Raw genomic sequence first — 14,276 nt, 5'->3', positions numbered from 1 at the left:
TCAGAGCCCATTTAAAAGGCAATGAGCCATGAGATGGCATTATATGGCATCCATATAATCAGACAGGTTTTGCACACATGTAACTGCATTGATTGTAATGAGGTATCTTCCCAACTGACCCCCATAACGGAAAAATCTACATTCACACTGGTGTAAATCAAGGACTTAATGACTTACCTCAGCATAAACTGGACAGAAACACAGTAATCCTATAGGATTTTGTATGAGAGGACTCAACTTCTCTTATTCATATAACTCCCAGTCGTATCCAGGAGATCCAGAAAGTGATGGGGTTATAAAGATGGGTACATGCAATATATATATACTTGACAAAGCCTCAGTATGAGCTTAGTTTTCAGTATGTCACTGCTTAGTTCTATCAGCATCAGTAGGCTTGAGCGTGGGACCGCATGCTCAGGAGACTCAAGGCTAAAAGTCCTGCCCACTATTCAGAAAGCCAGTCTACTTGGAATCTTTCTTCCCAAACTTCCTCATTTACTGCTAGGGTTGCTTTTCCGCTTTTTAAAATATTTTTTTCCCCACTACAAGATCACACGATATCATGAGGTATTCAGATATAAAACCTACACTGGTTTAGAATATCTAAGACAAGCTACCCATACAGGTGTCACAGCTAGTCAGATGTAACTTCAGGTTGATAACTGCATACCGGTGGGAAATTATCAAAAATAACAGAGAGATATTGTGTCTGATACTTAGGAAGAGAAATAACTAAATAATAATGCAGACAACATGCCTGGAAGGTACAGCCACTAATGCTTTTAACTGAGAGCATTTCTTACCCTCAAATTCATTCAATAGGGTATCAATAATGCGAAGTATACTAGTAGATCTAGTTTTAGGTGATTTCAAAGCAATTTCAGAGGCACCAAAATCAGACATGTGCCCCAGGTTCTCACTGGACTCCTAGTACTTTCACCTATTTGTACTTTCCTAGAGCAGAAGATTAATTAATAACAACTTACTGGATGCATTATGAAGCATCTTTTGCCTTTGATAATTTTTTTGCAATCTGTTTATGAATTGTTTGAAACTTTGTGGCCCAAAATGATTTCCCAAGTATGTGTCACGCACAGCCTTAATAATAGAAAGCTTTCTGCTCTGCAGAATGTTAGTGACCCATCCCCTGAATATTCAGTGTGCGAGGTTCAAACCGAGCACACAGTGCCATACTCTGTTGGCAGGATCCTGAGGCTTTTCTGCCTGCATCCAAGGCCAGCTGGTGGATACATGTCAGGATATGTGGACAGGTCAGGAGGGCTCAGCACAGTTGTGCCTCTCCTGTCTTTAGGAGATGCTTTCATGCTGAGGCTCTTGCTGCACATTGTGGCTGCATCGCAGCTGTGGCTGCACCTGCCCCCATGCTTCCACGCAACCCTAAGCCTGATCCATAGACTGACCCCCTGCCTTCACCACCAGTCTGGCTCACCTCTATGGACTTGCTGGGAGCTCACCAGGTTGTGGCTGACACTTGTTACTCTCTCCGGATCTGATCCTCACCCTCAGTTGCTGGTTCCCATTCCTGACTCCCAGTGGGTGAGAGCCCAGCCTTAGCTCCTGGCTTGCCTGCCCTCACCGAGCTGCCTGTCCTTGCTGATCCCTAACACATGGGCTTCTTACAGACTAGGTTTCTACTCTGGTGGACTGTTAAGAACCCTGGCCTATACTATGTGATGACATCTGAAGAAGGAGTGTGACACGACACACAAATTAACTTCTTGTTAGAGCAGGCAGTCACAATTATTTGAACTAGGGATTTTCTTGGCTTTCCTGTTTATATTCAGTAGCAACAACAAACTCAGAATTCCTTCTGCTCTCAGAGCTGATTAAACAAAAGCCCACATTTACTCCAGTCAAATATTTTGAAAGAAACCTACTTTATGAAACTGTTTTCAAGATGTCATTTATACAGGGATGATGAAGATTTTGGCTTTTGCAGTTTGGATCCTGTAGCGCCCAGCTCAGCGCATGAATTAATAGCCTTAGCACGCAGTGGTTTCCATGTACTTCATGTTCCATTTGTGTCTCTGAACTGGGAAATCTCAGTCTGTACAGACTCATAATACATACCGCACATTTCACTGACCTGGCCTTCAGATTCTCTTAGGTGCTTGTGAGGAAGACAGGGATGTGTGTATGTGCGTGCATGCAGGCATGCATCTTTCCATGCACAAAAAAAGGGTAAATAAAAAAGCCTCCTCAACCAAGTATGTCTGCAGCCAATTAAAAATAGCAATGATTATTCCAGTATTGAGGCATGGGCAAAATTTAAGAGAATTCCCAGGTGGGACATGAACTCACAAGGTATAAATATGCAGGAGAGATGTATTAACTGAGCCACCAGCTTTAGGAAACTACAATACCTGAACATTATTTCCCTGTTTACTTCACAGTACTGTATGCAGCAAAGTGTACAGCAAGTACATTTTTTTTTTTAAAGGCAATTAAGAAGTAAGAAAAACGTTAAGATACATTTGTTTTAAAGGAAAGGAAAAGTTGAAGTACCCACCTATTTATTATTAGATAAACACGGCCATTGACTTTGGTGTGACTATGAAGTGGGAGATGAAAGCACAAGAATGCATGAGATGAAAATGGGAAATGAATTAGAGAGAGAGAAAAGGAAACTGTTAAACAGGAATGAATGCACTTTCCTGTCTACCAAGAGAGACACATTGTCATAACAAGGCACAATCTGAAAGCTTAACACACCATGCAGTGAAAAGTCTAGGAAGCTTACAAATGCAGTACTTCGATGTTTAGACCATATGAAACTTCAGTTAGAACTACAGGTACTTTTCATGGTCCCCAAAATGTGAGAAGAGCCTCTACTGTTTTCTCTCAAGTAAGCCTTAGAATATCCGTATTTTTTTAAAACAGATATTTTACTTCTTTTATTTAAAAGAAATCGTGACAGAGCATCATACCATAGAAATTATCTACCTCATAGCCTTTATCTCTGCAGTACCATAACTCACAGTACAGCAAGGAAATAGGTTTGGAAAGTCCTAATCAGAGGATTTTTATTTCTCCTGCAGGTGTAAAATTGAGACAATCAGTTCTGTCATCTTTAAAAATAGTGAGAAGTGCCTCATTCTGCCAGTTCCAATGTATCAGTTTCTGTCCCCTCTATTTGAGGCTGGCAGTGCCTTACTCTTGAACCTACTCTGCAAACTTTGCTCATGTGAAGCAGCACCATAATACATGAACGGCCTCAGCAATTTTAACAGGACTCTTCAGTTAGACACAAACATAATACCACAATTATACATGGCTTTTCAGGGGCAGATGGAGGAACTGGAGCTCTTGTCCCTATTACTTTCATGACTAGCTCTCAACTGCTGTGGTTATTTTAACAAGTTTGCTATTAAAAACATTGAGTTCTGTCTGCTTACTCAAAACTAGGATTCAGTTTCAAAGTAGCGGCATAAAAGCAGTTTTGAAAGGTAAACTAGCTGTTGAATCAGTGCTACAGTTTTCAAAGCAAAAGGGAAAATTAAGTTTTAGTGGCTTTGTTAAGAAAATTGCACATACCCGTGAGTCTTTAATCTGTGTTTTAATTGTCCCTGCAGCTTATTTCTATTGCTAGCATTACTGTGATTTGGAGTTGGTTGTTGTGCTAGTTCTTATCCAGCTTTATGCATCATCAATACAAATGTCAGCTGAGCTCTCATCCAGAAGCTTTGAACTATAAAGTCAGCTGATGCTCAGTACTGACTGATCAAACTGAGGGAACAAACCAGCTGGATCTTCATATGGTAGGCAGTGTTAATGACAGTACAAACCAGAAAAAGTGTTCTGATTTGGGTATTGGACACAATTGTGGAAGTTTCTGAGGAGGAACAAATGATATTATGGGGTAAGTGTGATTCTGAAACACTGCAAAATGGCAAATGTAGCACATATGCCACATTTAAAAATTAAAAATATCTAGCTACTTATCTGACAGCTCAATATAATCTAATGCACATTTAGACTTAAAAAAATAGCATTACAGTAGCAAGACAGAAAAGCCAATGATCTCACACAATCCTCCTCACCTGCCACTTTACTGTAGCAAGAAGCCTGGTGTGACAATGAATATTTACTTTCAGCACTGTATCTCAAGGCTACTTAATCTGGGCAAAACTTTTTGCTCTCAACAAGGCACTGAAAACATTTTGTGTCTTTAGTATCACTGCTTCTGTCCTTTGGGAATGATGTGTCTTTAGTCACAGTGATTCTTTTCATGCCAGCATTTGGATAGCTGTATAATATTTTGGTATCTTTCATGTATAATAGAAAGATTTGCAAGTAGAGGTTTCACAGGCAGAGTGTACTGTACCATGAACCCATCTAAATCCTGGGAGCACCTTAGGTTTTGTTTTTTTTTTTTTTTTTCTTCATTTTGTGCCTACTGGATCAGTGGAAGCTGTTTCTATGTTACTCAGCACAAGTGCAAAGTTTGGGCTACAAAAGAGCTTGCACAGTTACTGCAAACTGTAATGCATTCCTGCAGATGCCTCAGAACAGGAACAATCCTCCATTTCAGCTCTGACACCTATCTGGGCTCTGGTTTCAGGGCTTGACTGCCTCGTTCAGAGATGTTAACGTGCACCCGCTGCTTCACAAGAAAATTTGCTCACAGGCCATTCCAAAGGGCCCTTGAATCTACCATCACATTTAGCAATTCAAGAAAAGCAAAAAGACGAAGGTATTATGTATGCAAACAGCCATTGTAAAATGTAAGTTAAAAACCCCACAACATTGTTAGGAAACTTTGTCAACTTGGATTTGTTCTGGTTTTAGCAATTACTTAAATACAGAAACCAGAAGCATTCTGTAAAAGTAGAGCTTATTCTCATGCACTGATGATAGGGGACACAAACACACTTGTACCATACATACACTGTAAAGTAGCTTTATATTAAATTGAATGCATGAAAAATATCTGAAATGCTTTTGTAAATCTAGCAAGTCCTAGAGCAGAATTCTCTGTTAAGATAAACACAACACACTGTGGTATACGTGATGTTATGCAGCTAGTTTGCATTCATAGATGTGCAGCTGAGTTACATGTATCATTGGACAGGTAAACACCCAAGAAGTACTGTCTAAATGAATTGGTTTCTTCAATGAATTAGAGTAAATGTCATCACATAATATAACACTATGTACTATCAAACCATTTCTCTCGTGCTCCTGGAGCAGGATCCTAGGCCAGACATGTTTTTATGCAGGAGAATATGGAAGAGTTCAACGCAGGAAAAGTGAGGTGCCAGACTAATGAAAAAACACTAATGAACTTCTGGATGAGATCACTGAATGTCTCAAAGAGCTAGAAAAGCCAAGGGTCAGTGCTTTAAAAAGTGACCAAAGGTTTGGGATTTTTCAAGTTCAACTTTACAAAAAGGCCTAATTGTCCAATGTAACTGTGGTATTCGCCAAAGATCTCCAAATCGTCATTTGGGTCTCAAAATGGGCTCTGGAAACCAGAAGAGCCCCAAATTAAAAGCCTATTTCCTACTATTGACAGGACTTACAAAAAGGCACACATAGCAATTCAGCATCTAACTCTCATTAAAGGTTGAAGACGATGAGATAAATACTTAAGTATCATTAGTAGCTTTGAAAACATACCCCAAAATGAAAAACTTCAGTGTGTAGGGTGAAGTGGGGGGAAGACAGATACTTCAGTTGTCATTTGTTTAAGCGGGGCGCTGGATACTGCGCACCTCCTTTTTAAATCAGGTAGACACAGCAAAGGCAAATGACATCTAATGAAATGTGATCATTACAAGGCAGTCAGAAACAGCATATTTATACAGATAATCAATAACTCCATTTATTTTGTTTCTTTACCTGTAAATAGTATTGTCCTGTTTGCTGGTTACGGCTTTCAAATCAGTGAGCTGGAGAAACCGGTCATGGAAATAGTGAAGGTGTAAGATACAAGCCAGCAGGAAGGAGGTGGGGATAAAGATGCGTGTGAATAGCTCAGCCACAGAAAACTGTTTTAAGCCAAGGTCCGCTAATCTGGAAAGAAAACCAGGAAGCAACTAAGCCACCCTTCCACACCAAAATCTTTTTCTTGCTATGAGACACTACTACAAATCATTCGCAATAGGAAATAAGGGGCTGGTACTTGTTATGTATTTTTGCTTTTTAAAATTCTTCTAACCCAGCAAGTTTTACAATGCAAATATCTTGCATTTGGACTCAGTAATGTAGAGAGATACTGTAATGTACAGAGTCAAATGAACCAACCCTGCCACAGATCTCTTGAACCAGATTGAGTCATCTCTAACTGAAATTCCTGCACTGGAGATCCACTCATATTGCATATACTTTCTCACCTAACCTTTTGAGAAATGCCCAACACATCAAGAGGAGGAAGAAGCACAACCCTCCTCATTAGCAGGAGGGCAGGTCCACCTTCATCAGCTCTAGACATCCTACAAACCTACCCTTAATCTCTCTCTGGACCTTGTTCCTGTGGTCAAGGAGGTAGAGGGAAGTATTGGCACTGTACTGGAGACAATGGCAAGGCCTTGGCAGCAGATAGGAGGAAATACAACTCTTTGAACCCCTCTCATGCCCTTTCTCATCTCTATTGTTACACCAATAAAACTGTGGCCTCAGAGCTGAGCCCTTAGTCAGCTATGCCTGGGGATGGTCTCATGACTTTTTTCCCCCATAAGGAGAAAGACTACTCTCAGACTGTGCCAGCACACTGAACACAAAAGTCCAAAGAAAAAAATGAAATTAATCAGAAACACTTACTTTTTTTCATCCAGGCCTGTCATGTTCTTCCACAACCCAGGGAATGACTCAAACTGGTATGTATAGATGAAGATAAGTACCAACATCGTGTAAACAACCACTGACATCCAAAAGTACTTTAAAATCCTTCTCCACCATTCATAGTGCACCTGAAAATCACACACTAAAGATGCTGAAACAAGCTGAAGGCAAAGACATGAATAAAAGTACTGCCAACCAAAGGTGATTACTATATTTACTAGCTGGCCTAATGTAAACAATGCTTACAATCCAAGGGCAGCCACAGTTCTTTGCGATACAGTTTCTACCCCTAATGCACATGCACTTAAGTACAGATTTTTGTGTAAAAATGTCTGTTGGGACACGGTCACAGACATGAAGGCCAGGGAGAGCTTCAGTCATGCAGTTTCATCACCTAATGTGGATGAAAGTTAAGGAAGAAAGGGACTCCATGCTCATCGGGGTGTGGAAGCTGTGTGCACCAGCTGCCACAAGAACTGGTGGCTACGTAGGATGTGCACAAGCCCAGAATTTTCCCACACAGGTTCCAAAGCTCACGATGATGTGGGGTGGCATCCCAGAGCAGAGGTATGTATTGTGTGCATTAACTTATGTGCACTCTGCCTGTCACTATAATCAAAAGCCAAAGGAGGATTAGTCTTAACCCTTTCAAACGACCTTACTATGTTGTATCTAACTAAAGAACAAACATACCATTTATGAATCGCGTTTGGAACTACTTCATTACCAAGTTAAAGGTATGAACCATTGTATTCGAGAACAAAATTTAGTTAACACAGTTCTCACTTACCTGATAGAGAGCCACACAGAAGAGAAACAGTACCATATAGATGATTTTGTACATGACAATTCTACCCTCAAAGCTGACAAAGAAGAACATGCCCCCACAGACGTAAATCCAGTACTTGATGAACATAGCCATCACCAGCTTCCCCAGGACTTTCATAATATCCTGTTCATCCTCATCATCCTCTTCCTCCTCTTCCTCCTCCTTCTCCTCCTCCTGTTCTTGTGCCACTTCACCCTCTTGCAACTCCTCTTCTGCAAATACAGAGTCACAATTGGCCTCTGTCTCTTCTGGAAACTTTTAGTAAGATTTGAAATGGGTGGAAAGTAAAATTTCTGCACACTTAACACAGAAACTTAAACCACAATATTCACATGAGACTGTATTTCTGAATCATACACTTGTCCAGAGCAGGGGAGAGTTTTAACCTCATATGAGCTTCAACCTGCTCCTGGAGCCATACAAGGCATAGCTGTACGTCCTTACCAGACACCCGTCTTCACTTTGTCTGAAATGCAGGCAGCTGTAGCAGAAAATGAGAGCCTAAGGGTTGTGTAACGGATAACAGTCAAAACACTTTCCATAGCAATACCTATACTCTCAGGCAAGAAACCCTTTAAACTGGAAAACAAAGAAACCACCAGCAGCACCAGAAACCTCTCATCTTGAGTTTAAACTCTCATCTTGAGTTTGAAACTCTCATCTTGAGTTTCAACCTTCAGAGAATATTGTGGTTACCTCCAAAAACCACAAGCAAGAGAAAACATTAACATAAACCCAAACAAGCTTAAAAAACTTTAAATGCTGCACTAACACTGCTCTTTTTCAAAGAAACTACCACTTATCCAGCTTCTTCTGCTGTACCTGAGCCACTGCAGAAAAGACAAACTGCTTTTGCCGTATGAAGAGGTCAGGATTCCCTGATTATTAACCTTGTGAGGCTTGTGGAGGGCATGGTAACTGTCCCCCCAATAGCAAGCACATGAGCAAGTATCTAAGTAACAGGGCTTGTCAAACTCATAGCGTGCAGCTGTAACAATTTTCTTCCCATCGAGAATATGGAGACTTCAGCACCAAAAGGCTTGCCTTTTGTCCCACTCACCATTCCTCTTTCTCAGACACTTTCCTTGCTCTTGCTTTGCATATCCTTGCAGTGTCCAGCTCTGACTCTGATCAGATATTTTACTGAGACAAATACTGTAATTAATCAAACAGGAAACTACATCACTGCTTCCAGGGCTGGCTTTCCACCATTTCAGTGAGTTGAACTTGTTCAGATCAGCATCCAGAGAGAAAAAAACAGGCAAGGAAAGTTTGGGGGAATATGTGCCCAGTAGCAAAAGATAGAACAGGCCACCGAGCTGCTAGATGAGTTGAAACTGTAGCAGTAAACTTTGCTCTCAGATATGCTTCCGATAGCATGAACCTCTGCACTGAAAATACACATGCTTAGTTTCCCATTAAAATGAGTAGTTTAGCTTCTGGTTCTGTGCAAGTTTTATGTACAAACACAACTTCCAAGGAATTTAGCAACTGATTTTTCCTACATAAACTCTTCTCCCCCTGTGGTTAAGCTCCTAGGACAATTAACCTGCTGGTTTGAGTTTGGGACACAGGAGTAAACAGATTATTTGAAAGTCCTGTGATATTTCTCAAATAAGTCATTTTAATTACCTTCCAGTAAAGAGAATTCTCATTTTATTTGACTTTCTAAAGTTCAAAGGTGTTTTATTTTCTATCCCTAGAGATAGATGCTCATAGAATTTGTAATATCTTTCTTAGCTATTAACAGGTATCTTGTTAATTGTTTTCAGCATCACAGAAATGCAGTAACCAGAACTTCTATCATGACTGAAGGACTAAATTGGATCTGGCTTTACCTTTTTCTTCATTTTCTTCACTTCCAACTTTGACCTCAGATAAAGTAGCTTCTTTTAGCTGAAGTGCTTTCTGTTCAGTGAGGTGTTGCCTAAGCAGTAGCCAGAAAGTAATTGTGAAAAGAATCTGCAAACAAAAATCAAAACAAAAACAACAGACTAATTGTATTTCCTATGTCCTACTAATACACATATATGTTTTAAAAAATACTGCATGCCTTTGTTTTCTCTGTCCATCAGAAAATGGCACTGATGGCATCAGCATCAAAGTGCATCTTTGTAAAAGTTAAGTCACTTAGGAAACACCCTGCATTAAAACCAACTTTATTTCATTTGCACTTTTCCATTGACTAATCACTTACCATTCTGCATCTCTTCTTAAAGGCATATGCCTACACGATTTTATTCTACCCCGTTCTGTTCAGTTTTTAACTACTGTCTTACAAGATTAAGGATCTTCTCATTATGTATCGAGTGGTATAATTCCCATGTGTTCATTTTTGTTCTTTTTTTCCCTTTTTTTTCAGGGAAGCAGAACATGTAGGTGAGTGTATTGTCATTATTACAGTTTTGTATATCCTAAATCTTTTAATATAGGAGGTTTGGTACTTCAGGTGCTTACATGCAATTAATTTAAAAATCAGAAAATTCTTTGTATGCCGTTAAGTTACATAAGACCCAGTCAACTGAATATGCCTTTCATTTGGAGCGGTTAGAAGATTTAAGATGGCTTTTCATTCTTTGAGGAGCTTTAAGATATGATAATTCAATAACAGACAGATACCTTAGAAACAAATAAGGATATTTAATGAAAAGTGCATTTCTGTGTTTTGCAAAAAGCTAAATTAACCACTTGCAATACTGAGAGATGGTTAAAATTCAGAAAACAGCTTTGATGCCTATTCATCACACACTTGATTCTACATACATTCTAGAAGGTTTCCACTGATTTCAGCAGCACAGAACAAGACTTATTTGACTACTTAGCAAGAATAAAATCTCAAATAGGAAGCATGTAAGAGCCAAGTATTTTGCACACAACAGAATGACAAGTCAAGCAGTACAATTTAAAGAACTCTCCTGGTTTTCATCTAACGTGGAAGTACTTAATGGGGGAAAGGAGAGGTCCCAGGCTAGCGACAGCTGTTTTCACTACAGTTAATGCTGTGAGCTACAGCAGATTTTCAGCCTCTGTGAATTGTCACAGCTTCTCCAGATACCTTCTGAAGCTCTGGCCTTTGCAACACGAACTTTTGATATTGTAAAACACAGATTTGTTCTGCAGCAATTAGCTCCATCTCCCTCCTGCATTTATGCCTTGTTCTTTTTGACATTTCCAGAGCCAGAGCTAGCTCTAAGAAAAGACTTGAAGGGTTGCAGATCAAACAAATACTTTCAGTCACCTTCTACAGTATCCCTTTTATTTCCTTTTCAGACCAGGAAACACACATATAGCATGCAGAAAATTATGCAGAAAGAATTACAGTACCTTTCTTTCTATTTTCCTCTCTTTGCAGAATACAGTATCAAATCTTTATATAAATTCAACTGTTATTCAAAGGACTTTAAACTAGGAATAACAAGGAGGGACAGTTACTAGCAGCCTTGAGAGGGCTGACAAGCAAAGGGTGTCTGGGGTGATACGAACAAAAGGAAACACATAATCAACAAAACAGGGTATATGCGGGGTCACTGAAAACATTTGTATGTAAGCAAGAAAATGTGTTCAAGGCACCATTATGGGGAAACCTTCTACATCCTTTCTGGGAAATCAGCGTGCCAGGTGCCTCTCTGAAGTGCCTGTACACTAATGCATGCAGCATGGGGAATAAACACAAGGAATTAGAGACCTCTGTGCAGGGCTATGATCTTGTTGTCACAGAGACAGGGTGTGACAGCTTGCATAGCTGCCATAGAGAGATACAGACTCTTTAGGAAGCACGAGCCAGGAAGATGTGGAGGTGGAGCTGCGATTTGCATGACAGCACAGCTGGAACATGCGGGCTCTGCCTGGGGACGGATGATGAGCTAGCTAACCTGGGAGAAATACAGAGGCACTGGCCGAGCATTGCAGAGACATGGTTAGAAAAGCCAAGGCCTGAAGATGAGTCTGGCGATGCATGCTGAGAGCAACGAGAAGAGCTTCTGTAAGTACATAAGCAGAAAAAGGAAATCTGGGGAAAATGTGGGCCCATGCTGAGTAGGGAAAGGGCCCTGGTGATGCAGGACATGAAAAAGGCTGAGGCATCAAATGCCCTCTTTGCCTCAGTCTTTGCTAGGAAGACCAGCCTTCAGGAATCATAGGTCCCAAAGGCTGTGGGAAGTCTGAAGCAAGACACACCCTTGGTGGAAGAGGACCAGGTCAGGGCATGCTTAAGCAAACTGAGCATACGTAAATCCATAGGTCCTGACAGGGTGTACCCACGAGTGCTGAGGGAGCTGGTAGATGTCGTTGTAGGGACTACTCTCAATAGCTTTGATTAACTGTGGTGACTGGAAGAAGTGCCGGAAGACTGGAAGAAAGCAAATGTCACGCTCCTGTCTTCAATAAGGGCAAGATGGAGCATATAGGCTCATCGGCCTCAACTTGATCCCTGGGAAGGTGAGGTGGTGGGATGTAGAGGAATGAAGGTAGTGGGTTGGTTAGCATTGATAACATGCAGCTGTGGCCTTGCCTTGAAGGCAGTGGGTTGGTTGACATGGATGATGTGCAGCTGTAGCTCAGTTCCTGCTAAGTGGTTAAATAGCCCTGAGGAGTGTGGGAGAGGGGTTGGGTGGAGGAAGAAGGAACAGCATGGGCAGTAGAATCAGGCTAATGGTAAAAGCCTTGTTGCAGCTTGCTAGTTTTGCCTGTGCTGTGACAATTGGTGCCCTGTGTGAGGCAAACTGATTTGGACTTTAACTACAACAGTGGGACACTAGAACAGGTTGCCCAGAGAAGCTGCAGATGTTGCATCATTGGAAGTGTTTAAGGTCAGACTGGGCAGGGCTCTGAGCAACCTGATCTAGTGAAAGATGTCCCTGCCTATGGCAGGGGGGCCAGACTAGGTGATCTTTAAAGGCCTCTTCTGGCCCAACCGTTCTATGATTCTAAGATGATGGAGCAGTTAATCCTGGAAAATGCTTCCAGGCACATGAAGGGCAAGAAAATCACCAGGACTAGTCAGTGTGAATTCACCAAGGGTAAGTCATGCTTGACCAACCTGATAAACTTCTGTGATGAAATGACTGCCTTGGTAGATGAGAGCAGTGTGTACTGCCTACCTAGACTTCAGGAAGGCTTTGACGCTGTCTCCCATAAGATCCTCATAGACAAGCTGATGAAGTATGGGCTAGATGAGCAGTGAGGTGGATTGAAAACTGGCTGAACAGCTGACTGAGCTCAGAGTGTAGTAATCAGTGGCATAAAGTCTAGTTGCAGGTCAGTAATTAGCGATGTATGCCAGGGGTATATACTAGACCCAGTCCTGTTCAATGTCTTCATTTATGATCTGGATGATGGGGCACAGTGTACACTTACCAAGTTTGCTGATGCCACAAAACTGGGAGGACTGGGTGATACACTAGAGGGTTGTGCTGCCATGCAGAGGGACCTCAACAGGCTCAAGAAATAGGCTAACAGGAACAGCATGGAGTTCAACAACAGGAACTGCAAAGTCCTGCACCTGGGGAGGAACAACCAGTTCACGCACCGTTACAGGCTGGGGGCTGACCATCTGGTGAGTAATTTGGCAGAAAAAGCCTGGGGGTCTGGGCGGACACCAGGTTGAACACGAGCCAGCAATGTGTCCTTACAGCAAAGGTGGCCGACAGTATCCTGGGTTGCATTAGGAGAAGTGTTGCCAGCCGGTTGAGGGAGGTGATCCTTCCCCTCTACTCAGCACTGGTGAAGCCACAATTTGAGTGCTGTGTCCCATTCTGGCACCCCAGTACAAGAGACATGGACATACTGGAGAGAGTCCAGTTGAATGGCCATGAAGATGAAGTGACTGCAGCATCTCTCCTATGAGAAAAGACTGAGAGCGCTGAGACTGTTCAGCCTGAATAAAAGAAAGCTCAGCAGAAACCTCATCCAATGTCTATAAATAACTGAAGGGAGAGTGGAAAGCAGACAAAGCCAGGCACTTTTCAGTGGTGCCCAGTGACAGGGCAATGGGAACAAACTGAAACACAGGAGGTTTCCTCTGAATGTCAAAGAACATTTTTTTTGTGTGTGTGTGAGGGTGACAGAGCACTGGCACAGGTCACCCAGGGAGGCTGTGGAGTCTCCATTATTTGAGATGTTCAAAAGCCATCTGGGCAATGGTCCTGGGCAATCAGCTCTAGATGGCCTTGCTTGAGTTAGGGGAGTTGAATCAGATGACCTCCAGAAGTTTTTTTCAGCCTCGCTCATTCTGTGAAATTTACACAATACATCATATTCAGCCTGAGACCCCACCAGACATAATGGTTTTATGAGGGTGGTCAAATCATAATATATACTCAACAGTTCCCTTTCTTGACACCAGCTAGTTTTAGATAACATATTTGATGATATAGTTAAGAAGAAACAGTGTCAATGTTTTCTTTAAAAAAAACCTCCTTAGAGTTTTAACAAGTTATTGAGGCAAACTGTAGAACTTCTCTTGCAGAACCCCTTGAACTTTAGCTCTCTTACTAAACTGGCCCAACCTTTATGAGAGAAATAATACAGCACTCGCAGGTTTTCAGATGCATTAAAGACCCAGAAATGGTTGTCCAAAGGGCACTGCCAACATGAAAAATCACTTACAGAATCACCTTAAATAGTAATTAGGAGTCACAAGGGA

At 41.5% G+C, this 14,276-nt stretch overlaps 1 protein-coding gene across 12 annotated transcripts in view; it reads right to left on the bottom strand.

The window, feature by feature from the left end:
• The window catches only part of PIEZO2 (piezo type mechanosensitive ion channel component 2), a 313,781-nt gene that overhangs the window by 80,120 nt on the left and 219,385 nt on the right, over nt 1–14,276 (bottom strand). For 7 of the 12 annotated variants that reach the window (XM_040586706.1, XM_040586713.1, XM_040586710.1 and 4 more), the window contains 5 exons: nt 9,472–9,595; nt 7,595–7,845; nt 6,784–6,932; nt 5,863–6,036; nt 2,531–2,572 (listed from right to left, as the gene is read on the bottom strand). In XM_040586706.1, the coding sequence (XP_040442640.1) occupies nt 2,531–2,572; nt 5,863–6,036; nt 6,784–6,932; nt 7,595–7,845; nt 9,472–9,595 (740 nt within the window). The remainder of the gene's footprint in view (nt 1–2,530; nt 2,573–5,862; nt 6,037–6,783; nt 6,933–7,594; nt 7,846–9,471; nt 9,596–14,276) is intronic. The other 5 variants (XM_040586711.1, XM_040586715.1, XM_040586714.1 and 2 more) reach the window with 1 other exon arrangement.

This window comes from Falco naumanni, chromosome 3, assembly GCF_017639655.2.
Source record: "Falco naumanni isolate bFalNau1 chromosome 3, bFalNau1.pat, whole genome shotgun sequence".
Classification (NCBI taxonomy): domain Eukaryota; kingdom Metazoa; phylum Chordata; class Aves; order Falconiformes; family Falconidae; genus Falco; species Falco naumanni.
This window is presented reverse-complemented; position numbering and strand designations above follow the sequence as displayed.